The 26,782-nt window shown below is 47.6% G+C and overlaps 1 protein-coding gene across 1 annotated transcript in view; it reads left to right on the top strand.

Annotated features, from left to right (window-relative positions):
- The first annotated feature begins 217 nt into the window (after window positions 1–217).
- Window positions 218–26,782, top strand: part of JPH2 (junctophilin 2) — a 61,382-nt gene continuing 34,817 nt past the window's right edge. Inside the window, exons 1-2 of the mRNA XM_007464802.1 lie at window positions 218–1,040; window positions 24,761–25,553. Coding sequence (XP_007464864.1) covers window positions 662–1,040; window positions 24,761–25,553 — 1,172 coding nt within the window. The 5' untranslated portion in view covers window positions 218–661. The remainder of the gene's footprint in view (window positions 1,041–24,760; window positions 25,554–26,782) is intronic.

Genomic DNA, 26,782 nt, shown 5'->3' with positions numbered 1-26,782 from the left:
GCTAGCCCAGTTTGAAATACCCCTCCCACTTTGAAGGAGGCTGGGCCGGCCAGGGGGTTATTTTGGGAGCAGCTTCTGAGCTCCAATGGCCTTGTTAGGGCAACACTGACCTTTCCATCCCAGGAGGAGGGCAGGATTGGAGAGGGGCGGGGCAGGGCTGGGGGGATCTCAGCCACCGCGGGCGGAGAAGGGGGCCAGCCAGCGGGCTGCAGGAATTCAACCTCGCGCTGGGGGTTGTCACCGAGGGGGAATTTCTCCTCTTTGAAAACGGACTGGGGACCCCTCCACCCCACCCCGTTCACTGCACTTCTTAAAGGGATCACACCGTTTTTCCTTTGACTCCATGGAAGCCGGGTTTGGGACACTCCGTGGACACTTTGAACCTCTCCTTCCCACTTCCTCCCCAGCTGGCAGCCTTCCTCTGGCTGAGTGAGTGGGGGCCTCCCAGGCATGGCACTGACCAGCCGACCCAGTGCTGACTTGGCTCCTGGGTTCCTTCAGCCTCGGGTGGCATCTTGCTTACCCCCTCCAGGGGCGCAGTGAGTCCGGGGTGGGGGGGGGCGGCCCTGAGCTGCTTGGAGAGAGTCGCTGGCACCACCCCCCCCCATTGCCCTCTCCCCCGAAGCTGGAGGACGGTGAGGTGGTCAGGGGCTACGATGAGATGAGCGGGGGCCGCTTTGACTTTGATGATGGCGGGGCGTACTGCGGGGGCTGGGAGGGGGGAAAGGCCCACGGGCACGGACTGTGCACGGGCCCCAAGGGCCAGGGCGAATACTCGGGCTCCTGGAACTTTGGCTTTGAAGTGGCGGGTGTGTATACCTGGCCCAGTGGAAACACCTTCGAGGGATACTGGAGCCAGGGCAAACGGCATGGGCTGGGCATAGAGACCAAGGGACGCTGGCTGTACAAGGGCGAGTGGACGCACGGCTTCAAGGGACGCTACGGAACCCGGCAGAGCAGCAGCAGCGGTGCCAAGTATGAGGGCACTTGGAACAATGGCCTGCAGGACGGCTACGGCACGGAGACCTATGCAGATGGAGGTGAGCCCAGCCTGGGGCCTGCGGACCTGGGGGAGGGGCCAGGCAGGGTGAGGAAGACGGGTGGTGGGTGGGAAGATCCAGGGGCAGTACAGCACCAAATCAGAGGTGCCAGGATGTTATCTGCTGTGTGGCTTCGGGCAAGCGGCTCCACCTTTGTCTGCATCCATTTCCTTGTTAGTAAAGTGGGGTCAATAACGGAGCTATTGAGAGGATTGGCAGAAGTGCTTCTAATGCAAGGCCTGCCATAGAAATACACATTCAGTAAGACACTACTGCTACTGTTGCATGCTAGGTGTACCATCAGATGTGGAATATGCTCCAGAAGAATTGGTGTCTAATGTCAACTTTGCCATGAAAATTATTTTCAATCAATAGATCATGAAGTATTCATTCATTCATCCCCCCACCCACTCACCCATCCACCCACATATCCATTCATCCATCCACCCACCCATTTATCTGTTCTTCCAACCATTCATCTATCTATCCACTCATCCATCCACCCACCCATTTATCTGTTCTTCCAACCATTCATCTATCTATCCATCCATCCATCCACCCATTCATCCGTCCACATATCCATTCATCCATCCATCCACCCAGTTATCCATCCATCCATCCATCCATCCATCCATCCATCCATTTATCTGTTCTTCCAGTCATTCATCCATCCACCCATTTGTCCATCCATCCATCCATCCATCCACCCATCCATCCAAGCATCCTTTCATTCAGTGCATATTCCTGTAGTACCACCTATTCACCAGGCACTGTAAAAAGGGTTCGATATAAAGAGGAACAAGATACATCCCATGGGTTCAAAGATAGGCTTGTGGACAAACAATTATACACAAGTATTCACAGAGTGCTGTGGCAGAAAAGAGAAGTTAGATTTGAGGAGATCAGGGGATGCTTTCGAGGAGGTGACATCTGAACTGAACCTTGATGGGAAAATTATGTTGGAGAAGCAGATAGAGAATGGCCTCAGGTGCAGGATGGGCTCCTGACTGGGCTACCAACTGGTGAATGTCTGGTGAGGACCCGCCCTCGAATGTTAACAGGTTGTGTCCCTCTAGTTTCTATGGCACCATGGCGGCCATGCAACCCTGGCTGGAATTGAACAAAATCTGGCTCCACGTTTCCTAATTTGGTGACCTTGAGCAGTTTGTGGAGCCTCTGCAATTCAGTGCAATTAAGTTCACCAGATGTTTATGCCAGACACTACACTACACACTGGGGACAAGCAGAGAGCAAGCTTCAGATTCTCCAATTACCAAATGGAGATAATCCTTGCATGCTTGCTGGACACCAGTTACCCATGCAAAGTGGTGCAAGTACGCATGTGCTGAAAGTTCCTTCCTTCTTTCCCCTCCCCAAACCACAGTTTGTGTGTGTTGGGGGCCTGGATGTGAGTCGCAGGGACACACATTTCTGGGAAACTAGAGGCCGATGTCCCAATATGTCTAAAACGGGGGAAACCCATTCATTCATTCATGGATCACCAACTGTGTGTCAGGCACCCTCCCACAGCGAGTCCTAGGGGCCAGGGCAGTGAGCAAGCAGAGTCCTCAGGGACTTCCCTGTCTGATGAAGAAGACAGAAATAAACCGGAAAATGAACATATATGCAATTTCCAGAAGTTACTAGTGTTATGAAAAAAATAGCAGAGAAGGAAGAGGGTGATGTTTTTGGATGGGGGGGTTCCTGAGAAGTAGGGTGGAGAGGACTAGAGAGGGAAGGAAGACCCCAGGCAGAGGGAATGGCGACTGCAAAGGCTCTGAGGCAGGACTGGGCTCGGCATGGGTGAGGACAGCAAGAACACCGGAGCGGCGGGATCCGCGTGAATGAGCGGAACAGGCCGGGCTGATGGGGCTGCCGCTGGAGTGGCAGGCATGGGCCAGGTCACACAGATTTGCAGGGCCTTGGGTTTTAGCCTAAGTGTGTCCAGGAGCCTAGAAAGGTGTGTCATCGGAAGGCCTGCCTCCCTGGTTTGTCAGAAGCCCTCCGGACTGAGACAGCCCCACATCCAGGGGGCCTGGAAACCTCATAGATCCTCTCCCACGAGTGCAACCCTCCAAAATTAGATGTGGCCACTGCTTCGGAAAATCTCTTTAATCAACCTGTCATCAGTTCTCCCAGGGGTTGTTAAGGACCTGCCCTTTGCCCCATCCTGGACAGTGTTGAGGGGAATGTGGACAAATAAGATCCTGTGATTAGGTATCATTGGGAGTCAGGCAACGCTGGATTATTCCCCTCCCCCCATCATATTATTTGATCTCTTGGAGCTTTAGTTTCCTCATCCCTAAAATGGATTTATACTGATCTCTCCTAAGATTTCTCATGCGATGAATGTGTAGTTGCCATTATTACTATTAACTATCATCAATTCATTCAATAAATATTTACTGAGTGATTATTAGGAAGCCAGTGCTACACTACACTGGGTGGGTGGTGGGCAGGTGGTGAGGAGAGTGTAGAAACGAACAGGATGGGAAAGGTCCCTGCCTTCCAGAGAATCTAAGAAAAAATTGTGTTGGGTGCCAAGCAGGGATGTGCCAGGGACTAAGGGAGCAAGAAGCAGGCAGCTAACCAGACTGAGGCAATCAGGGAGGCTTCCTGGAATAAGTGGCAAGTGGAGCTCTGAAGTACCAGAGTGAACCAGGTGACAAGGGTGGAGGATGCTGCTCCAGGTGGAGAGAACAGTGTACAAAGACTCTGAGGTCCAAAGCTTGCCATCCAGCAGATATCAAGCTGAAACTTTCATCTTATCCCCAGTTTTGAGAAGTACTGAGCTAAGCGATAATATGTCCCCTTTCCTCCACTCCCTGCCTTACCTTGCAGTCCAATGTTACAGGTGTCTGCCTGCTCCAAACCAAAGAAAAGAGTAGATTTCCAAACTGGAGATGTTGACTCATTGGCAAAATCAATTTATTGGGTCATGACCTGCATTTAAAAAAATGAAAGAATAGAATAGAACAGAACAGAATAGAAAATATCGAAGTGTTTCATAGAGAATGAGATAAAGTATTGTTTCCTGAAATGTTTGTTCAGTTGGAGATATATGTATATATATACATATATGGATATATGTATATATATTGTGTGTGTATTAAAACGTCTGTGTTTCTACATTGATGACTACTGTCTACTAATATCTCCACACAAAGTACTTAATCAAGAATAAAAGATGGCTCTTTAAATTAAATTCAACAGTATAGAAAATTCGCACTTTATTATTTTTATGATTTCATGGTAGATTAATAAATTATTCATCATGGGCAAAAAAAAATGTGTTTATGTGTGTGTCATGATTCAAACATATATTTTTTTACTGCAGGTCACGGTCAAAAAAGTATGAATATCACTGTTCTAAAGTGACTTGACCTGGCATCTTCATGTAAGCCCCTGCCACTCCTAAATCCACAGACCTCTCTTCCCCATGCTTGTTGCTTTGGCTGGAAGTTAAGCTCCAATTCTTTGGTGGGAAGGGTAAGGTGGTCAAGGCAAAGGAGCTCCAGCCTCCCAAACTCTGCCCTAAGCCTCCTGGCACCCCTCCCCCGCCTATAGCCCCACATTCCTCCCCTGGCCATATATAGCAAAGCTAAAAATAGCCGCTGACTTAAAAGCTCAAAGCCAGCATACACCCGGTCCTTAAGTAGTAACGTGCTGCCTGGCGGTTTCCACCCCAGAGACCCACAGACTCCAGGACTAGAAGGGCCAGTAGTGATCTCTGCTTTCCTCAGATCTTGACCTGGGCCTGAGCCTTGGCCTCAGAGGCCCATAAATGGCCTGAAACTGCAGGCAAGATGTGTGCATATGTGCGTGGACTATCTGTGTTTTTCTGGGAGGTATTTCCTCAAAGAGCCATCAGATTCTCCAAGTAATCTGGTGCTCAGATAAATTCCAGAACCATGGGTCTAGTTCAATAATCCCCTCCCCAAAATGTGCAGTAGGAAAAACCAAGCCCAAGGTTGCCTTTTTTTCATGAAGTTAATAATAATAATAGTTAATATTTTTGGAGTAGGAACGATGTGCCGGGTGCTGATCTTGGTACTTGGCATGTGTTGTGTTATTTAAACTTTCACAGTAACCTTACGGAGTACTATTGTTACCCCTCTTTTATAGAAGAGGAAACTGAGACAGATAGTAAGTATTCTCTCATGGTCCTCTAGCTGATAAGAGGCAGAGATGGAATTTGATCGTTTTAAGTGATAATTCAATATTTTATACATATTATGAATCAGTATTTTAATAAATGACAGACAACTATACAAAATAATCAGGACTGGCTACATAATTTGGAGGACACAGTGCAAAATGAAAACGTGGGCCCCTTCTTCAAAATCAGTAAGAATTTCAAGATGGTGACAAGAGAGCATTAAGCCAAGTTCAGGACCCTTCTGAGCAGAGTCCTGTGTGACTACACCAGTTAAATGCCCATGAAGCTGGCCGTGACAGTAGTAACAATGGTCTTGACCATTTGTTGAGTGCTTACTAGTTTTTATCAGGCTCTGTGACAATAGTAATAACTGTCTCTACCATTTACGGAGTCTTTACTAGTCTTTATCTCTCAGGCTCTGTGCTAAGAATCATACGTTCACTATATTAGTGAGGTTTATTTTTTATTTTTCCTTAACATAATTATATATATATATATATATAATTTTTTTTTACTAGTTATCTATTTTACACATATTAGTGTATACATGTCAATCCCAATCTCCCAGTTCATCCCACCACCACCCCACCCTGCCACCCCCGCTTTCCCCCCTTGGTGTCCACGTGTTTGTTCTCTACATCTGTGTCTCTATTTAGGCCCTGCAAACCGGTTCATCTGTACCGTTTTTCTAGATTCTACATATATGCATTAATATATGATATTTGTTTTTCTCTTTCTGACTTACTTCACTCTGTATGACAGATTCTAGGTCCATCCGCATCTCTACAAGTGACCCAATTTCGTTCCTTTTTATGGCTGAGTAATATTCCATTGTATATATGTACCACATCTTTATCCATTCATCTGTCGATGGGCATTTAGGTTGCTTCCACGACCTGGCTATTGTAAACAGTGCTGCAATGAACATTGGGGTGCATGTGTCTTTTTGAATTATGGTTTTCTCTGGGTATATGCCCAGTAGTGGGTCTTTTTAAAAAATATTTATTGGGGTATAGTTGATTTATAATGTTGTGTTAGTCTTAGGTGTACAGCAAAGTGAATCAGTTATACATATACATATATCCACCCTTTTTTTTGAAGATTCCTTTCCCATATAGTCCATTACAGACTATACATAATCTGTAATACAGAGTACTGTGTAGAGTTCCCTGTGCTTTACAGCAGGTTCTTAGTTATCTATTTTATATATAGTAGTGTGTATATGTTAATCCCAGTCTCCCAATTTATTATTGAGGCTTCTTAACAACTCTCTCATCTACTACACTAGTGGCTTTCAAATTTTTATGACTACAACCCACCTTAAGATATGTATTTCCCATTGTAATTCTATGCACACACACACAAAAACATAAAACTGAAGCAAATCTTCATGAAACAATGTTTCTCTTCCTATATGCTGTACTTGCTATTCTCTCTTTTATGAGATATTATTGATAGAATTATTGTTGTCTCTTGTTGAGAGAATTAAATGATGCGCTGATATAATTAAAATACTTAGAACAGTGTTAGGCGTGTGGTTAGTGCTCTTATTATTATTATTACCTACTGAAAAAATGATATTTTTATGTTTAAGTATGAGACCTGGGTCAAAAACACAACCTTCTATGCTCTGGATACAGATTTCTTTATCCTTCCCAAAGCTGATGACTTAAGCTCATTTTAGCCCAATTGACTCTGAAAATGGGAGCTAAATGAATTTGCCAGGCTAGAGGCCTGAGTAATACCTGATGTCACATTATCTGGACCTGTGATATGGGTTCCATGAAGCAACTTAACCTCCATATTTCTTTACATATTTGCTCTGCAAAGGAATATCGTTTCTATTGATCTGTGTGTCTATCTTTGTGCCAATATCACACTGCCTTGGTTAGTGGAGCTTTAAAACAAGTTTTTAAATCAGAGTAAATCCTCCAACTTTGCTCTCCTTGTTCAAGACCGTTTCGGTTATTCTAGATCATTTCCATTTCTATATAGATGATAAAATCAGGTTGTCAATTTCTACTAAAAAAACCTGATGGAAATTTGATTAAAAATGCATTTGATGGATTATGCTGAAGTATATTCAGCACAACTTCACAATTAAGATAAGAATAAGAACCAAAGGCAATTTGTAAAGAGGTGACTGTATTATCTCTTCACTAGAGAATTTAAGAGACCCATCCATATAGGTCTATGGAAACTGTCTTGTTGCTTTTTAAATTCTCTTTTTCCATTTTCTTGGATCTTAGTTTTCTAAAAATTTGCTGCATTGTTCATACTGATGCATTCATTACATTCATTTATTGTGTGATTATGAGTAAAATAATTACAGAAAAAATGCATTTGATCTACACATCAATTTGGAGAGAATGGACAGCTGAACAGCAGTGAGCCTTCCAATCATGGACGTGGTATATATCCCTATTTATCTAGGTCTTCTTTAATTTTGTTTGGCAAAGTTTTAGAGTTTTCAATGTCTTGCACTTTTTTTTTGGGTAAAATTAACAAGTATTTTACTTTTTTATGATATTATAAATGGCATTTTAAACTTCATTGTTCCAATTGTTCACTGCTTTTTCAATCCTTTCACCTTTTGCTAAATTAATTTCTTAGTTTTGGTGGGATTTTTTTGGGGGGGGGTTGTTTTTCAGATTTAAAAAGAATGTCTTTTAATTTAGAATTTCTTGATTGCTATTAAAACTCAAGTGTAGAAGTCCTAAGAGAATCTGATGGGACTAAAGGAAGCCTGTGTTACTTAAACACTTGGGGCTTAGAGTAGCCAGATCTGGGTCCAAATCCCAGTGGGGCCACTTCTTAATTCTACAAACATAAGCATATCATGTGAGCTCTTTCACCTTCCATTTCCTTTTTTCCATTAGGGATGTCAAAATCTCCCTCAAAATGTGATTGAAACAATGAAATGAGATAATACATTAAAAGGACTTAGCAGGATGCCTGGCACAGAGGAAATGCTGAATATATTCTCTTTTCTGTGTTTCTTTCACAGTCCAAAGGGCGAACTAATTCAGGATGGCCTGAACCACAGCTGCCTCCATTTGGGGAAGAATATTTCAGTATAAAACCTAGCTTTTGATTTTGGAGCACTTAATAAGCCAAGACTTTGCTTAGTTCTGCCTTGGGTCCTGCCAGTGTAGATGGAACCCAAGTCAGGCATGATTCCATTTCGAATGTAGGATCAGCATAATTTAACCTCATCTTGAAAATCTCCCAGTTCACAGCCAGGGGTCAGCATGATAGGCATCTGGGCTGCTGTCACAGCAGCTTCTTGGCATTTATCCGGGACTCCAGGGGAGCAGAGTGGACCCTCAGTAAGACAGGGAAGTGGATGTCACTAGTCCTCTCTGCAGCCTTGTTTTCTGGGATGCATGTGTCCAGTTGGCCAAATCTCCCCAGACATACCCCTGTCCAAGGCCAGGCCCTTGGCATTCATCAAGCTGGCTTGCTTCCAGGGCCTGCCAATTTCATGTCCCCAGCAGCTGTTGCCTGGACCAGCCCTGGCTGCCACACCTTTGTGAGGAATGTCCAGTCTCATTTTCTAAGGGCCCTGGTTGAGGGCAGGGTGTGGGGTGAGGGAGACAGGCTTGCTTCCTGCCATAGACCAGAGGGCCACCCCTGTTCCCTCCTTTCCTTTCCTAAGCCAGAGCCACAGAGTAGGTGGGCTTTGGGTCTGGTCAAGACCAAGGCCCCTACTTACTCCTGCATAACTGGGAGTCGACTGACCCGGACCCGCCTGGCAGAATCGAGAGGGCGATCTGGGGCAGTGGGAGCTCCAGAAGCCTCTCCCCCTAGGCGAGTAGTGAGCACCTTGTGTCTGGAGGTATTCAAGCATGTGCAGCTGACCTTTGTTTGAACCGTGTAGAATGGGGGCCACACCCTGAGGCCTGAGGGTGGGCCGCAACCTGCAGGAAATGCTCTGTGTGGCACGCACAATGTTTTTCTTACTTTTATTTTTAATTAAATTTTAATCCTTTGTGAATACCATCTTAACAAAGTGATCAAATTTCACATCATTGATGACAGGACAACCAGACAATAGGGGCCTCTGTTGGGATGTACAGAGAAGGACACAACATCCCCTGTATAATATTCCTGCCGGGAAGGTGTGGATACAGGGTAGTTCACGTAGGGCCTGGTAGGCCGTTGTAAGAATCTGGCTTTTACCCTGAGGAAAATGTGGGCTATAAAAGTGACATGCTCTGACTTTGTTTAGAGGGCTTCCTTTGGCTTCTATGTTCAGAGACAGTTCGAGGGCAAGGATGTGGTGCAGAAAGGATAGAAGCCGGGAGATCAATTAGTGTGTCTATTGCAATGACACATCTGAGACATGACGATGGTTTGCACCTCCAGCCTGGATCAGCAGAGGTGGAGAGAAGTGGTTGAACTCTGGGTCTATTTTGAACCTGGAGCCGAAAGATTGGGCTGATAGATTGCATAGGGGGAGTGAGAGAAAGAAGAGTCAAGGAAGCTTCCAAGGCTTTGGCCTGAGCCACAAAGGATGGCGTTGCCCTGAGCTAAGATGGGGCGAGGGTTTGAAGAGGGAAGGTCAGGAGCTCAGTGCTGTATACCAAGAGTCAGCAAAGCCCGTTAAACACGGCACGTGGGCGTGAGGGTTGTGGGCGTGCGTGCACACAGACAGGGAGCCCTGAGCAACCAGTGGGGGGTCTGAGCCCAGGCCATCTCCCCTTGATCCCTTTCCTCCCCCACACTCAATTATTTCTGGCTTCCAAGGCCCTCAGCGTTGTTGAGCTGACCCAGGGCCTGGCAAAGATGCTTTCCCCGAGGCCCCAGGATTGTCAGCATCCGCTCAGTGTCACCTGATTAATCCCCTGTTGGTGATCCTGTGAAACCAGAGACAGTGGAGCTTTGATGGGAGGTAGCATTTGGGGGCCACGGGAAGGGACTTCGGGACCACCTCCCAGGCGAGCCAGAGAGCAAGGCCTTGAGATTGTTACAGGAAAAACGGAATACCATCTATATGCTCACCCAAAGGGACTGTTCAATTAATTCATAAGACCATGCCAGGAAGTATGAAAACCATTAAAAAGACCGAGGCAGAACTATACCTCAAAAAATAAAAAAACAAAGTTTAAAAAGAGAGAGAGAAAAAAAAAAAAAAGACAGAGACAGGGACTTCCCTGGTGGTCCAGTGGTTAAGACTCTGAGCTTCCACTGCATGGGCTGTGGGTTCGAGCCCTGGTCGGGGAACTAAGATTCCCGTATCCTGCACACGGCGCAGCCGGGGGAAGGAGGGAAGGACAGAGACAGACCCACCTATACTCGTGTGGAAAGGAATCTAAGGCATTTTAAGCAAACAAGAGCCACCGGACAAATATTTATTGCGGGGGTGGGTGTTAGGGTGGGTAGCAGCTAATCTTTTAGTTCACTTGTGATATATACAGGCTTGTAAATAAGTAGGAAAAGTCCTGGAAGGACCGAAATTGTTAACAGTGATTACCTCTGGGGAGACAATACAAGAGTTTTTTATTTTAAATACTCCTCTGTTGTTTGAATTTTATGCAATGGGTATGTGCAACTTTGTAAGTTTCTCAGAAGTGCTCTCCCCCCAACACATAAACGTTTATATGCTGATGTGCTAAGAAGCCTTCAGGGTACAAAGAGAGTTTGGGGGCTCTAAGGAGAGTCCCCCAGAATCTAGACTCAGATCCCAAATGAGTTCCCTTCATTCTGCCCCACTCTGGGGTATTCAGCTCTTCAAGGCAAAGCAGGATTGAAAGGGCAAGCAAGGCAGGTGTTCTGTTCTTTAGTCTCAGCTGAGCTACTGCCTGGCTGTGTGGCTTTGGGTAGGTCCCTGTACCACTCTGTGCCTAAGCTTCCTACCCTGTATAATGAGGGGCTGAACCACACTTACTCCTGGAGGTAAGTCGATTTCTCTCACATGCAACATCAGCTACTTGACTGTGGCTGCCCGGGGAGGTGGTGAGGGGAGACTGCTCCGCCTTATTAGGATTCAGCATCATGATCGATTAACAATGTCTGTTGTTGACACAGGATGGGGAAGTGGTAGCCCATGTGACAGATGACTTGTTGCCTTGGACTAGATGGTCTTCAAGGTCCATTCCAGCTGTGCCTTTCTTGGGATTGAAATATTCTCACTTACCCCCGAGTTGAGGTTGTCTATGACCCTGTTGTGTATGTGTGGATATCAGGAACGTGACAGTCTGTATTAGCTATGGGGCGCTGGCATCAGCTCCTACTGGTGCATGACAGCCCATTGTTAAGTTTTCAGGAATTTTGCAAGCTGGCTGTTCGACTGCTGGTAGCTTGACTGGCCAGGGTGGGAATATTTAGATGATGGAAATTGGCCGACGCGATGAATCAGGGTTGTTTGTTTTTCCAAAGAGCTGTTTTACCAGCATACCAGGAACAATGTGCTAATATGAAATGCCCTTCTCTCCTTCCCACCCAAATTTAGGGCAACCAACCCTCCCGGTTTGCCTGGGAACTGTCCTGGTTTTAGTACTGAAAGTATTAAAGTTTCTCGGGAAACCCCTCAATCTCAGGCAAACAGGGATGACTGGTCACCCTGCAATCCTTTCCCAAGAAGTGAAGGGAGCCAACATTTATCGAGAGTCTGAGGTCTCTGCTAGATAACTCACAGGACACTCACAGCAACCCTGCAAGGAAAGTTGCTTTGCTTCTTTTGCTGAGCAGAGATAGACTCAAAAAGAACTTGTCCAAGGCCATGTACTCATGTACTCATTTGACAGTATCTGCTGGATGCCTTCTCTGGGCATCACATTGAGGGCTGGAGATGCTATTTGAAGGGCAAGTAAAAGGGTTTATGAGCTGATGATGGGTGAGCCTAGTCTGGTCGGGTAATCGGAGAAGGCTTCCTTGAGGAAGTGATCTTAGCCTTGAGGCTGAGATCTAAAGGATGGGTGATGGGAGGACCACATGGTGCCGGACAAAAGGAATATTGAGTGCAAAGGCTTGGAGGTGGGAACGGAGCATGCTGTGTTCAAGAAAAGGTGGGGGCTTCCCTGGTGGCGCAGTGGTTGAGAGTCCGCCTGCCAATGCAGGGGAAACGGGTTCATGCCCCGGTCCGGGAAGATCCCACATGCTGTGGAGCGGCTGGGCCCGTGAGCCATGGCCATTGGGCCTGCGCGTCCGCCTAGTCTGGTCGGGTAATCGGAGAAGGCTTCCTTGAGGAAGTGATCTTAGCCTTGAGGCTGAGATCTAAAGGATGGGTGATGGGAGGACCACATGGTGCCGGACAAAAGGAATATTGAGTGCAAAGGCTTGGAGGTGGGAACGGAGCATGCTGTGTTCAAGAAAAGGTGGGGGCTTCCCTGGTGGCGCAGTGGTTGAGAGTCCGCCTGCCAATGCAGGGGACACGGGTTCATGCCCCGGTCCGGGAAGATCCCGCATGCCGCAGAGCGGCTGGGCCTGTGAGCCATGGCCGCTGAGCCTGTGTGTCCGGAACCTGTGCTCTGCAGCGGGAGAGGCCACAACAGTGAGAGGCCCGCGTACCGCAAAAAAAAAAAAAAAAAAGAAAAAAAAAGAAAAGGTGGGAGCACAGAAACTGGGAGATAGAGTGGGATACATGAGGCTGGAGGGTTGGCAGGGCCCAAGCCAAGAGGGCTTCGTGGGTCACAATGAAGAGTTTGAATTTCATCCTTACAGCAGATGCTGTGGGACACCCTCAGACACCCCGCAGGAGCAGGGTCCTCTTTTCCCCAGCTGCCGGAAGTTTGGGCTGCTGATGGCTCATAGCTGGCCGTTGTCCTCTGTCAAAAGGAGGTGCCTCCCTCTGGGGGCAACCCACAGTTAAGGACTAGTTGATACAGGAGTACAAAGACCCAGCCTCCTTGCTTTGATTTTGGACAACTCTGAAGGGCCATAACAGCTCCAGAGATCCCCATGGGATCCAGTGAGGCTTTAGCTGCAGCTGTTCAACTTCTTCCAGTTATTGAAGCCTGCTTCCTTCCTTACGGCTGTTTGTCCTGAGAGCCCTCCCCGCAAAATCACCCACATGCAATCTCAGTCTCAGAATATGTTTCCTAGGGGACAGTCCTCCCTCAAGGTACTGGGAAGCCGTCACAAAGTTTTAAGTGGGGATAACCTGATCACATCTGCCTCTTACAAAGGAGGTGACTCTGGCGGCAGCGAAGCGTGGACTGAAGTGGGTATCTGGGGAGGCAAAGACCAGGCCAGACGCTACTGTAGTTAACCAGGGAATGTTGGCACAGCCCTGCACTAGATGGACGGGGTGGAGATAAAGGGAAGTGGGGAGAGATTAAAGAGATATTCAGAGTTAGGTCTGTTTCCAAAGCCCACGCAATTTCCATTATTCTTTGCTGCTCCCAAAGATGTCTCAGGTTTGAGTCGCTGTCTCTGGGACACAGGATTCATCAAGGTGGGATGGGTCCCCTATAGTCAAGAGCGTCTACGTGGCTGTCCATGGCATGGGCATGTGTGTTCACCACAATGTGCATTCCCGGTTTACCTCATCTGATTTAGCGTACCTGGACAAGAGCCGTGACCCTTGGACTCTTCTGGCGCTCGCTCCCCTACCTGCCATGCTCTATCTTAAACCCCGTCTGAAATCTGTTGTTGACGCTTCCGTGGTCCTGCCCAAAGATCTTGAACTAACTTCTAAGACTACGTGAGAGGACTTGGAGAAGGATCAGAGATGGCTGTTGGACAAAATAGACAATATATAGACAAGATAGCGGCCATAGGTGGGGAGAAGTGATGAGAGTTTGGAGGAAGGAAGGTGGCCCGGGTAGGTTTCTGAAGGAGGTGGCTTTGAAAGTAGGCTTTGGGGGATTTGGGGAGGAAAACTGAGAAGGTGAGCTGGGACCAGGTCATGAAGACACTGAACTGTCAGGTAAGGACTTCCATGGGCAGTGGGGACCCCTGGAGAGGAGCTACTCCTGATTACTTTCTCTCCATCTCTGTTCAGTCCCCTAGGGACACTGACAGTTGGACCTCAAACAGTTTCCTAGAAATAGGCAGGTGTCACCGGCCAGAGGGGATGGTGTTCTCAGTATTCATTCTGTATTTGGAGGCAGAATCCATGGTCTGACCCACAGGTCTCTTCTCTGTCTCCCCTTGGGTTTCTGAAACGGTCACGCTTTCTTCCGAGCTGAGGTTTGGGTGAGGGTTTCTGAACCTTTCACTTGTAAGGGGTATTCTGAGGTTCTTAGAGGTACAGAGGAGAAAGCACTGGCCAGGATGCTTGGCTGTGATCACCAACAACTGCTACACTGGTGTGATCATGAGCAAGTTATTCACGTTTTTAGTGTCAGTTTTTCCCACTGTAAAATCAGAATGCTAATACTTGTATCTGTTTGGATATTTTTTTCTGTCTGCAAGTAACAGAAAACCTTAACTCCAGATGACCTAAACTAACCCTTTCCAACAAAAATATGACACGGGCTCCAAACAGAATTTAAAATTTTCCAGTAGCCACATTTAAAAAGGTGAAATGAATTTTAATCACATCTTTTATTTAACCCATTACCCAAAATATTATAATTTCCACATGTAATCAATATGTAATTATTAGTGAGATATTTCACATTCTTTTTTGTACTAAATCTTTTTATTTTTATTCATTTATTTACTTATTCATTGGCTGCACTGGGTCTTCGTTGCTGTGTGCTGGCTTTCCTAGTTGCGGCGAGCAGGGGCTACTCTTTGTTGAGGTGTGTGGGCTTCTCACTGCAGTGGCTTCTCTTGTTGCGGAGCACGGGCTCTAGAGCGCAGGCTCAGTAGTTGTGTCACATGGGCTTAGCTGCTCTGTGGCCTGTGGGATCTTCCCAGACTAGGGCTCAAACCTGTGTTGCCTGCATTGGGAGGCGGATTCTTAACCACTGCGCTAACAGGGAAGTCCCTGTACTAAAACTTTTAAATTCAGTGCTCAATAACCACATGCATCTAATGGCTACCGTATTGGGACAGCACAGACCTTGTTTAATAAGGATTCTAATCACACATAAACAAGAATCCAGAGGTAGGGAAGTCTCAGGAACCCAGGTTCCTGCTATCTTTTTGCTCTGCCTTCCAAAGAGTGTCAGTTTTGTTCTCAGCTAGTTCCCCTCATGGTCCCAAAATGGCTGCCACAGCTCCAGGAGTCATGTCTACATGCAACAGCAGAAAAAGAGGGTATGTTTCTCCACAAGTATCTCTTGAGAAGAACTAAGAACTCTTTCTTGTCTCCCTTGCCCCACACCTTTTGCTGACTTACCTCAGGTCTCAATGCCAGAGTTCATCACATGTTCATATGCTCATGTCTAATCCAATCACTGGCAAGGTGGATAGACTTGAATGCCTGGCCTTTTTTTTTTTTTTTTTTTTTTTTTTTTTGTCTACCTCAGGTCTCAATGCCAGAGTTCATCACATGTTCATATGCTCATGTCTAATCCAATCACTGGCAAGGTGGATAGACTTGAATGCCTGGCCTTTTTTTTTTTTTTTTTTTTTTTTTCGGCTGTGCCTTGCAGCTTGCAGGATCTTAGGTCCCCTACCAGGGACTGAACCGGGCCCTGGCAGTGAAAGCACTGAGTCCTAACCACTGGACCACCAGGGAATTCCCGAATGCCTGGCTTAGAGCAATCAGGATTTGCCCCTGGATTGGAGACCTTTCTCTGAGTCACATGGGAGGAATACTGGACCCTGGGACAAAAATTAAGGCTCTAATAGCAAAGAGGACAATTGTTGCTGAGTAAGCAACAACCAACAGTAGCTGTACAATAATACCTGCTCCCCTGACCCCACCAGGTTAAACTGATGTGAGCCTTATGGTCATTTCCCAAAGTGGGTTCCATGGAATACTAATCCTGACAGGTGTTCTGCAAGAAGGGTCTCCTGATTAACTAGCATCTCCTCACATGGTCCCCAGGAGCACTTTAGGAGTTCTGACAAACTCCCACAGGCAGGAAAACTCTCATTTCATTTAACCTCCTCAAACTGTCTTGACTTCAGAATTGTTCTTCTTTTTTTCCATGATAAAATACATTAACACCAGTTTTGCAAAACACATTTTTTGGATACCCTGCCTTAATGGATTATTAAGTTATACAGCCAGGAACATTTCCCACAGGCTATACACTTCAGTTCGGCCTCTTATGGTCAGAACTGGATGAGCAGTACCTACCACGTTGGGAAGATTCCTGCAGACCAGGTAGTGGATAGAGGCCCCAGTGACTCAGGCCACAGGCATCATTTTCCTGAGAAGGAATGAAAAGTGCAGTTTTGCCCTAACTAAACTCATCCAAAGCTTGGATTCAGACCCTATGGGAAAGTGGCACGTCAGGGTGCTGGCGTATGGTTACTTGCTTATTTTCCTAGACTTAGTTTTGATTACCCTTTTGGTGTCTTCCTTCCTTTGCTATCTCTTTGTCAAAGCAAATGTATTCACAATGACGTTTAAAACCGTAGAAGCCCTCTTATCTGATGTCATCAATACCAAATGCAAGCTGGTTAACTGAATGTTAGTTAGATCAGAGAAAGATTTTGAAAATGATTTATATATCTTATGACATTTGTTTTCATTTATATCACATTTACGTATAGTGTATAGATATTCAGTCTTTTTCATTCACTAATCTTTTGATGGCAAAGCTTCTTTTGGTGGGGGGAGAGAGACTGTGCTCCGCGGCTTGCGGGATCTTAGTTCCCCGACCAGGGATCGAACCCGGGCCCTAGGCAGTGAAAGCACAGAGTCCTGACCACTGGACCGCCAGGGAATTCCCGGCAAAGCCTTTTTTTTGATGTCAGTGGAGTTTCTCATTGTCTGTCTTCCATCCCTGTAACGTATCATCTATAATTTCCAGTTTCTGTTGGTTTCTTTAAAATGGAGCAAGAAATTAAAGACACTGCCAAGTAGTCCGAGTGTAGAAAACATCTAGATTTCTATAATTTTGTTCCAACCTTTTATAGTTATCCCATTCATGCCAAATTTGGGAGCGATTTTTAAGGAACTGTCTCCCTATGAACATCCAAAACCATTCAGCTTGTGTTCGGAGAAGTAAGACTCTTTTTCTGTACACTCATAATCCATTAATAAATAACAAAATTTCAATAATGAGTACAATGGAGGTAAACAGGTTTAGGAACAGTCTTAAATAAACACACAGTTCCGCATGTGGGAACAGAGGCGTGGATTTGCTAGGGCATAGGCTGCTGGCCAGGCACATCAGGGTGCTAAGGGCATCAGTTAGCGGGTTTTACAACAGAGGAACAGAGCATGGTGGCTAACTGTAGGTCAGTGGAAAACTTTTACAGAATGCATATTAGAATCATGAGATGCTTTCCAGCATCCACATCAACTAAGTCATAATCTCTGGCCCTGGGGAGTGGATCTTAAACTGTAGATGTGGCTTCCAGAAACTCCTCCATCCTGTGTGTTTAGAGGGTGTGGAGGCAGGTCTCACTGATGAGCAGACCCCCAAATGTTCTTTTTCTCAAGGACAGAAGTTCTGAGGCCTGACTCAGGGGTGTTCCCAAACCAGCGAAAGCTGGGCATTCCAGGCCACCAGCCCGCTTTCTTACCAGCACACACACCTAGGCAGAAAACCAGAGCTGGTCTCATTCTCTCCCTCTGAGTTCTCTCTGTCCTCCCTGGCTCCTCTTCATCTTCCCAGTTAATCCCAGTTAATCCTTCCCAGTTAATCCTTTGCCAGCTTTTCTGAGCAAAGACTCTGACCTGCCAAAAAGCTAGCCTTTATTGAGCACTTGCTGTGTGCTAGCTGCCTCACATAGAGTTCACTTAATCTTTGGTCAACCAACCCTCCCCACTTCACTGCCAACCAAGATCTGGATCGTCATCTCTCTGGACCACACTGCTGGGGCTGCTTAACGTTTCTTTCTGATGATTGATTAAATCCAGTCTATTGCTGGCACTAGACTCCAAGCCCCTTGAGGGCAGGGACCACGTCTATTTATTCGCACTGCATCCCCAGCACCTAGCCCAGTGAATACAGGGTGCACTGCAAATACTTGCTGATTCAAAGGAATGAATGAAAAACCATGTAAAGTAGGTATCATTACCTCCATGTTATAGGACAGCTGAGGCTTACCGGGTTTCAATAACTTATGCATGTTTTAGAACTAGTCAGTGTCAGAGTTAAGGTTAAAACCCAGGTTATTCTATACTAAATCTGAAGGGGAATTGCAGGGAGAAGGCGATATTCAGGTTTTATTAAACTTAGGAGCCTGGTCTGTATATTAGGACTACATTTACCATGGTTACAGACTTCACCAGCCTTTTACAAATATCCCAATAACTCCCAGAGTTAGATGTGAGTATTCTCGGTAGCCACTGCCAGTCCCTACTGAGCACTTACCATGTGCTGAGTCATGAGGGGAAAGAAAAGATGCAGTTCCTGCCCTCGAAAGAACAGCAGGGTGTCATTCAGGAGAAAATCCTTCCAGATTCATCAGATGTTAACTCACAGCTTCCTCAGGCCTGGGAACTGTGCTAGATGCTGAGATCACAGCAAATAAGCTAGATATGATGCCTTCCCTCTTTGAAGCCAGAGTCTGGTAGGGAAGGCTTAAGGTGAATAAACGATCATAATAATCAGTTAGCTGCTACTACACACGATGCCCAGAAGAAGTAATGACATCATGTGGTAGTACTCAGGGGGAAGGGCTCAAGAAATCATCCTGGATGTAGTCAGGTTTAAGCTGAATCTTGAAATATCACTAGAAGCTGGCCAGGGGAGGAGAGAGAAGAGCACACCAAGAAAAAGAAGGGAAGCATCTGCAAAGGCCCTGAGGTAGGAAGGCGAGTGTGACTGGAGAGCCGTTCAAAAAGAGTCAGGAAAGGTGGGCAGGGGCAGCCCACTCCGGGCCTTGTAGGCTGCTGAGAATCTTGGTCCTTACCCTGCGGGCAGTGGGAAGTCCTGTAATGTCTACAAGTCCCAGTGAGGGGATCATCCCCAAGGGTATTAGGAAGCACTTCCTTACACAGAGGCTCCTCTCAGCCAGATGGCTGTGGGTGGGTCCTCCTCTCCCTCTTTGGATGCGTTCTTCCTGTCCCCAGAGAGAACTGTCCTGCCTTAGAGAGTCAGGCAGGGGATGGCTCCAGCACTTGGCTCTTCCCCCTTCCCAGGTCCCCATCACTCCCAGCCTCCCCTGGGTGTTTGTGCCTCTTGCCACTTGCTCGTAAGTTTCCTAATATAGCCTGGCCATTTCCTCCCCAACTGGAGGCCAAGAGCCGTTCTCCTGTTGCAATCTCAGTTTTTCCTGGGCTTAAAGTGGCCACGTCAGCCCATCTCACGCCAAATTTAAGCCAAAGGTAGACTGGTTGATTTAATTTCACAAACTTGTCCAATCTTGAGATTAGATGTCTTCTTTCTTTCCTCTGGTTTACCATCTTCTCTGCTCTTTTCTTGCTCACTTCCCCCTTTGATTTATATACTTTTTTCTTCTTTCTTTTGAGACTTCTGGAAGGAGCACAGCCAGACATGGGTGTGAGTTTTGACTCTGTGCATTTATTAGCTGTGTCATCTTCGGTGAGTCTTATAGGAACTATTAAATATCTCTCTGGTCATTTCGCAGACCTGTTTTCAGATGGATAGAGCAGAAAGAAAAGAAAATAGTTGGAAAGTGCATGCTATTCACTCACTCACTCACTCATTCAACAAATATTTATTGAGTACCTATTTGATACTGTTATAGGTACTAAGGATACAACAGTGAGCAAAAAAGAATGGAATCCCTGCCTTTGTGGAACTTACATTCCAGTAGGAGAGATGGTTAATAAACAAAAGAAAAAGCAAAATATATGTAATATTAGATATGCTATGAAGGGGGAAAAAAAAGCAAAGAAGGGAGATAAAAAGAAAAAACCTTGGGTGGGGGTTATAATTTTAAATAGGGTGGTGAGGGAGTCTTCAGTGAGATGACATTTGAGTAAAGGCTTGAAGATGGTGAGGGAGTGAGCCATGCAGATATCTGGAGGAAGAACATTCTAGGCAGAGCAAATAGCAAATGCAAAGGCCCTGAGGCAGGACCATGGCTAATGTGCGGGAAGAACAGCAAGGAGGCCTAGAGTGAAGTGGAGGTAAGGGGAGAATGGGAGGAGGTAAGGATGGAGGAGTGACGGGGATGAGATCAGGTAGGGACTTGTGGGTCACTAAGGACTTCAGCTTTTTTTCTGAGTAAGAAGGAGCAGAGCAGTGTCGTGATCTGGCTTATTATATTTGAACAGAATCCCCTCTGATAGGTGTGTTAGGGAGATAATGGTGGCTCGGACTACCATCTAGCAGCAATGGGGGTGGTGAGACGTGGCGAGATTCTAGATTCACTTGGAAAGTAGAGTGGACAGGATTTCCTGATGGATATTAGCAGGACACTGTACTGGGTAGGGGTTTTTTTCTCCTTAAAAATTTATTTACAAATTATTCATTTATCAAATCAACTTTATTGAGGGATAATTTCCATGCAATAAAACACATTTTAAGTGCACAGTCTTTTTTTTTTGGATTTTATTTTATTTATTTTTTTATACAGCAGGTTCTTATTAGTCATCAATTTTATACACATCAGTGTATACATGTCAATCCCAATCGCCCAATTCATCACCCCCCCCCGAGGTGCACAGTCTTGACAAACGTCTACACCTGTGTAACCACCAGCATAGTCACGATACAGAACATTTGCATCAACTCAGAAAGTCCCCTTGTGCCCCTGCACAGTGGATCCCCCTTACCCCTCTGGTAACCACGGATCTGCTTTCTATCACCATAGTTTAGTTTTTTCCATGCTTTCATGTCATTGGAATCATATGATTTGTCTCCGGCTTCATTCCCTTGGCATGTTTTTGAGATCCATCCATGTTGGTGTGTGTTTCAGTAACATGCTACTTTTTATTGCGGACTAGTAATAGTCAGCAATGTGTGTGTGTGGTTGAGCGCAGTTTGTTTATCCATTTTCCAGTTAATGGACATTGTTGTTTCCATCTTTTGTTGTCTCCCAAAGAAGCCGGAAAACAGGTATTATTTTTCTACTTTCCAGGTAAGGAAGTTGAGAATCAGAGGAAGTAGGCTGGTCAAGGTTCCCCAGCTTAGATGGTGTTTGAAACCAGTTTGTCTCTCTCTCTGTGTTTCTTTCTGTCCCCCTGCTTCCCACACAATGTGACCCCATGTGGATGAGCTTGGAAAATGGAGCATAATAGTCTTCTGTCTCCTCACATTTTCATCCTTTGTAGCACACTCTCATTTCTTTATTCTCTACACTTGCCACATAATCCCACTTTCCCCCTTGAGTCAGACCTCAGTTCAAATCCCAGTTCTGCTTCTTCCTCACTGTGTGACTTTGGGCAAGTCACATAACCTCTCTGAACATCAATCCACCTAAGAAATGGAGAGCATATTTGCATCTTCCTTTGCGAGGTCATGCCCAACGCTCTCATCTCTCTCTGTCTCTCTCCATTTCTCTTTGGCCCTGTTACAGCTGATATTCTCTGATCGTTGGTTTTTCGTGGCTGGTCATTGAAGGGAGGTGAGCCCTGCTGTCCTCTCACCCCTGGCTGTTCCTGCCTGCCGTACTGAGGGGCCAGAAGCACCAGACACTCTCCCCAACAAATTAAAGCAGAATTTCAGGTGGCAAGGCCCAGGGATCTGGATTTTATCTTTAGCGTCTCACATGCAGCCAGGATTGAGAACTGTGGGCTCAGAGCATGAGCTTTGGGCATCAGATAGACTTGGGTTTTGATCCTGCTTCCTTGGTCAAGTCTAGTAACTTCTCAGATCACCAACTTCCTCTCCTGTAAATAAGCATCTGCATGAGACCCACCTCACAGAATTGCTGAGAGGTGTAAGTGAACCCCCCGCACTGTACGTGATCCTTGATGGGGTCTCTTCACACACAAAGGGCTGGGGCTCGGTAGGCGTGGGACCCTGAGCTGCAGCAGTCTGTGCTGGGAGGGGCCGGGCTGCATAGAGTCATGGGGACTCACTATCCTTTGCCTCCAGAGTCACAGTGCCCCGATTCCTAGAAGCCCAGCATCTCAAAGTGAGGCCAAACCTTAGAGCCTCATCACCAACATGTCATTGACTGATGGGGCAGAAAGGAAGAGAGTCACCCAAGGTCACACAGTGAGATGGCATTTCTGGACAGGTTCAAGCCAATCAAACAGCAAATATTTCTGGAGCACCTCTATGTGCCAGGCACTGTCCCAGGTGCTGGGGATACCTCAGAACAGAAAACAGGAAAGATTCCTGCACCCACAAGGCTTCCATTCTAGCAAGGGAGGAAAAGCAATAAAGCAATAAATATAAATAAATAAGTCATATGGTATGTCAGAAGGTGATAAATGCTATAGAAAAAAAAAAGTAGATCACGGATATCTTGGTGCTTGTGGGGACACAGGCAGACTGTAGTTTTAAATAGGGTGGTCAGGTAGTCCTCAGTGAGCAAAGACTTGAAGGATATAGGTAGGAAAAGAGTTCCTGGCAGAGGGAACAGCCAGTGCAAAGGTCCGAATAGGAACATGCCTGTTGGGTTGACCTTAAGAGTCCCTTACCGGCCATCCTGGGTATTTGTTGGCAAGCCATTTGGTTTTTTTGGTTAACCAGGGCAGCACATCAGCTTGTGTTTAAAACAACGGCTCTGAATTTCCCCCCTCACTGCAGTGAACATGATGTGTCAGGCACTGTTCTAAATACAAAAGGCACAAAGGTGAAGGCAGAGAGATGGCTTTCAGTGGTGCTGCTGCGGAGAGAAAGACCAAGGAGGTAGAACAGCTGTGTGTAGGGGTGAGGGAGGTGTTGAGTTGGAGATGCTGTGTAACATCTGGGGGCATCCATCTCCAAGGCAACATGTGGAGCTGCAGAGGGGAAGAAATTGGGGATATATTCAGGAGAATCTGCAGGACACAGATGGCAGTTATAAAAACACCAGATGATGCAGTCACCCAGGGAGGATGGGGAGGAGGTTTTGGACGGAGCCCCGGGGAGCACAGCCTGTTAGGATGGGGGTGGAATACGAAGATATTTTGTCACCTTTGTATCAGCTTGTTCATACAACTCAGGTGACCTCACACGCTAGCATAACTTTGTAAAATCACGACATCACACATATGTTTTCTTTCTTAGTTCTTCAGCATATTAACTCATTTAAACCTCCAACAACCCTATGAGGTAAGAGGCAACTGTTACCTGTTTGACGGGTGAGAAAGCTGAGCCTCAGAGAGGTTAAGTCACTTGCCCAAGGTTACACAGCTAGCAAGGGCAGAGGCAGGGTTCGGACCCAGCAGCCTGGCTCCGCAGTCTGCACTCCTAACCATTACTCTGTGCTGCCTCTCTATTCACGTCGTGGCCACATACACAGATTCTATTTCCCAGGAGATCAGGTATTCACACTCATGGACGTGCAAGGCCTTCTTGTTACCCGCTTCCTGTACACGCCATCTTGCGTACACGTCGTCTTACACGGTCTCAGTTTCATTAATGCGCACAACTTCACACACTCACTCAGCCTCGAGTGTCTCAGATTACTTTGTGCTTTAACACTCAGATGGCCTTGTGTACTCAGACTTCACACATACCCATAATGTCACCTCCACTGGGCACTCACTCCAGTGTGTACACACTGCATCATACACTCATGAGCTCACAGAGGCAAAGGACACCGATAGGCACATTCCTAACAGTCTCCTCTATCCATGGCCTTGCACAAATACACACTCGCCTGTGCCCTGCAACATTTACACCGCTATGCAAACTCACCGTCTTATCTATTCATGACCTTGGACTTTCACGTCACCTTGCACACTAGGATAACCACGCACACGCATACTGACAGAGCCTTGCCTGCTCACAAGTTTGCGCTCTTTGAATCTCTAGCAGTCTTGCACCCTCACTCAACTTTGCCTTTCCTGCATACTTAAGACTTCAGATGCTCTCATAACCTTATATACGTCCCATGCTCACGTGATCTCGGTCACCCTCTGTGCACACACTGCCTTGCACACTCAAGCTTCTACGTGCACACTCACACAAATGCAATATTCACGCTACCGCACAAACTCACTGTCGTACCACTCGCGCTCTGGCACATTCATTTGCTCTGTGTGATTCCAAATCTGTGCACACTCACAGAGCCTCATCTGCTCACACAACCTCACACTTAAGACAGACTCACTCAACCTCACCCGATTTCGCACAGTAAAGATCCTGGCACATTCCCACCAGCAGAAATACTCACACCGGTCATGCAGACTCCTTCCGGCCTGTGTGCTCGTGTCCTGGCACGCACTCCCGGGGCCCCGCCTTCCCGCACAACTTCACACACCAACACTCGGCATCACACCACCTCACTCCATCTTGCACGCTCGTGGCCTTGCCACGTTCCCACCGACGGAAATATTCACACCGCTACGCAGACTTCTGGCTTGCACGCGTTTGTTCTCCCACACTCACTCACGCAACCTCACACACTCGGAGCCTCACCGGCTTCGGTCACTCCACCCTCCCTGCCCCGCAACGGCCTGGCCCGCCCCCGCCCCAGTGCTCCCGGGGGCCCCGTCGGGCCGCCCCACTGACTGCCCTCTCCTCGCCCGCAGGGACGTACCAAGGCCAGTTCACCAACGGCATGCGCCATGGCTACGGCGTGCGCCAGAGCGTGCCCTACGGGATGGCCGTGGTGGTGCGCTCGCCGCTGCGCACGTCGCTCTCGTCCCTGCGCAGCGAGCACAGCAACGGCACGGTGGCCCCGGACTCGCCCGCCTCGCCGGCCACCGACGGCCCCACGCTGCCCGCGCCCGCCATCCCGCGCGGTGGCTTCGCGCTCAGCCTCCTGGCCAACGCCGAGGCGGCGGCGGCGCGGGCGGCCAAGGGCGGCGGCCTGTTCCAGCGGGGCGCGCTGCTGGGGAAGATGCGCCGCGCCGAGTCGCGCGCGTCCCTGGGCAGCCAGCGCAGCCGCGTCAGTTTCCTCAAGAGCGACCTCAGCTCGGGCGCCAGCGACGCCGCGTCCACCGCCAGCCTGGGCGAGGGCGCTGAGGGCGCCGACGAGGCCGCGCCCTTCGAGGCCGACATCGACGCCACCACCACAGAGACCTACATGGGCGAGTGGAAGAACGACAAGCGCTCGGGCTTCGGCGTGAGCGAGCGCTCCAGCGGCCTCCGCTACGAGGGCGAGTGGCTGGACAACCTGCGCCACGGCTACGGCTGCACCACGCTGCCCGACGGCCATCGCGAGGAGGGCAAGTACCGCCACAACGTGCTGGTCAAGGGCACCAAGCGCCGCGTGCTGCCGCTCAAGAGCAGCAAGGTCCGCCAGAAGGTGGAGCACAGCGTGGAGGGCGCCCAGCGCGCCGCCGCCATCGCGCGCCAGAAGGCCGAGATCGCCGCCTCCAGGTAGGACCCCCGGGGCGGGCGCAGATGGGTTGTGCCCCGCTCGGGGAAGAAATCCTGGGCCAGGGCAGCCTAGGAGGCCCTGTTTCGGCTTCTTTCTCCATCAGGGGCTCCTCCATGACTCTATATAGAGGACTCTAGATAGAGGGTTCATTTGGAGGTGCTTCGGGATCTCATATCACCTGTTCACCCATCCATCTATTGTCCAGACATCCATCCATCATCCATCCATCCATCCATACGCTCAGGGACTCCCATCCACCCATTCACCCAACCCCTACCTTCACTTTTAAACCTTACATTCACCCAACCGTTATAATATCAACGTGAACAACCATCTCTCTACCCACCTATCCACCCAGCCCCTTAACTTCCTGCTTACTCGTTCAACCACCCAGTCACCCATCCAGCCACCAGCCATTCATCCAACCACCCAGGCACCCATTCAACCACCCATCCATCCCCTCATCCCCAGCACCCACTTTCACTCAACTTCTCCCATCCACTGAACCACCAGCCATCCTATTCAACCATGCATCCATTCACCCAGCCACCTTCATTCACCCAGTTACCTCCATTTATCCAATCACCCCATTACCCAGTCATGTTTCCATTCGCCGAAACAACATCCACTCCCACCCACCTAGCCAGCCATCCAACTTTCCATCCATTATGCATCCATCCAACCACCTTCATCACCCAACCATACTTAGATCCAACAATCCATCCACCCTTCCATTCACTAAACCACCTCCACCCACCCATCTGCCAGCCCTGCATCCATCCACCCTCCATCCATTCAGTACCTACCCTTTCATCCATATTCAAGCCCCTCTGTGTCTTTTTATTGTACTTCAGAAAAAGTTCCAATGTTGCCTTCAAAGATTTATAACACCTACTGTGTGCATGGCACTATTTTAAGTGGTTACAAGTATTGACTCATTCAGTCTCCTTAACAGTTTTATAATATTGGTACTATTTTTATTTCCATTTTACAGATGAGCCAAATGAGGCATTGAGAGATAAGGTGACTTGTCCCAAATCACCCAGGTAGCCAGTGGCCAGGTCATACGTGGTTCCCCCCCTCCTATGCAGCCTCATTTTCTACCACCCTTTCCTTGGACCTGGAGGTTTTTCTCTGTACCAGTCACACTGGCCTTTTATTATCCTTCTCTGGTTCTTCCTGTCAGAAGGCTTTTGTTCCTCCTGGTTCCTTTGCCTGGACCGCTCTT

Source organism: Lipotes vexillifer, unplaced genomic scaffold, assembly GCF_000442215.2.
Source record: "Lipotes vexillifer unplaced genomic scaffold, Lipotes_vexillifer_v1.1 scaffold53, whole genome shotgun sequence".
NCBI classification, from domain to species: Eukaryota; Metazoa; Chordata; class Mammalia; order Artiodactyla; family Lipotidae; genus Lipotes; species Lipotes vexillifer.
Note: the sequence above shows the minus strand (reverse complement) of the source record. Positions and strands in the feature narration are given on the sequence as shown.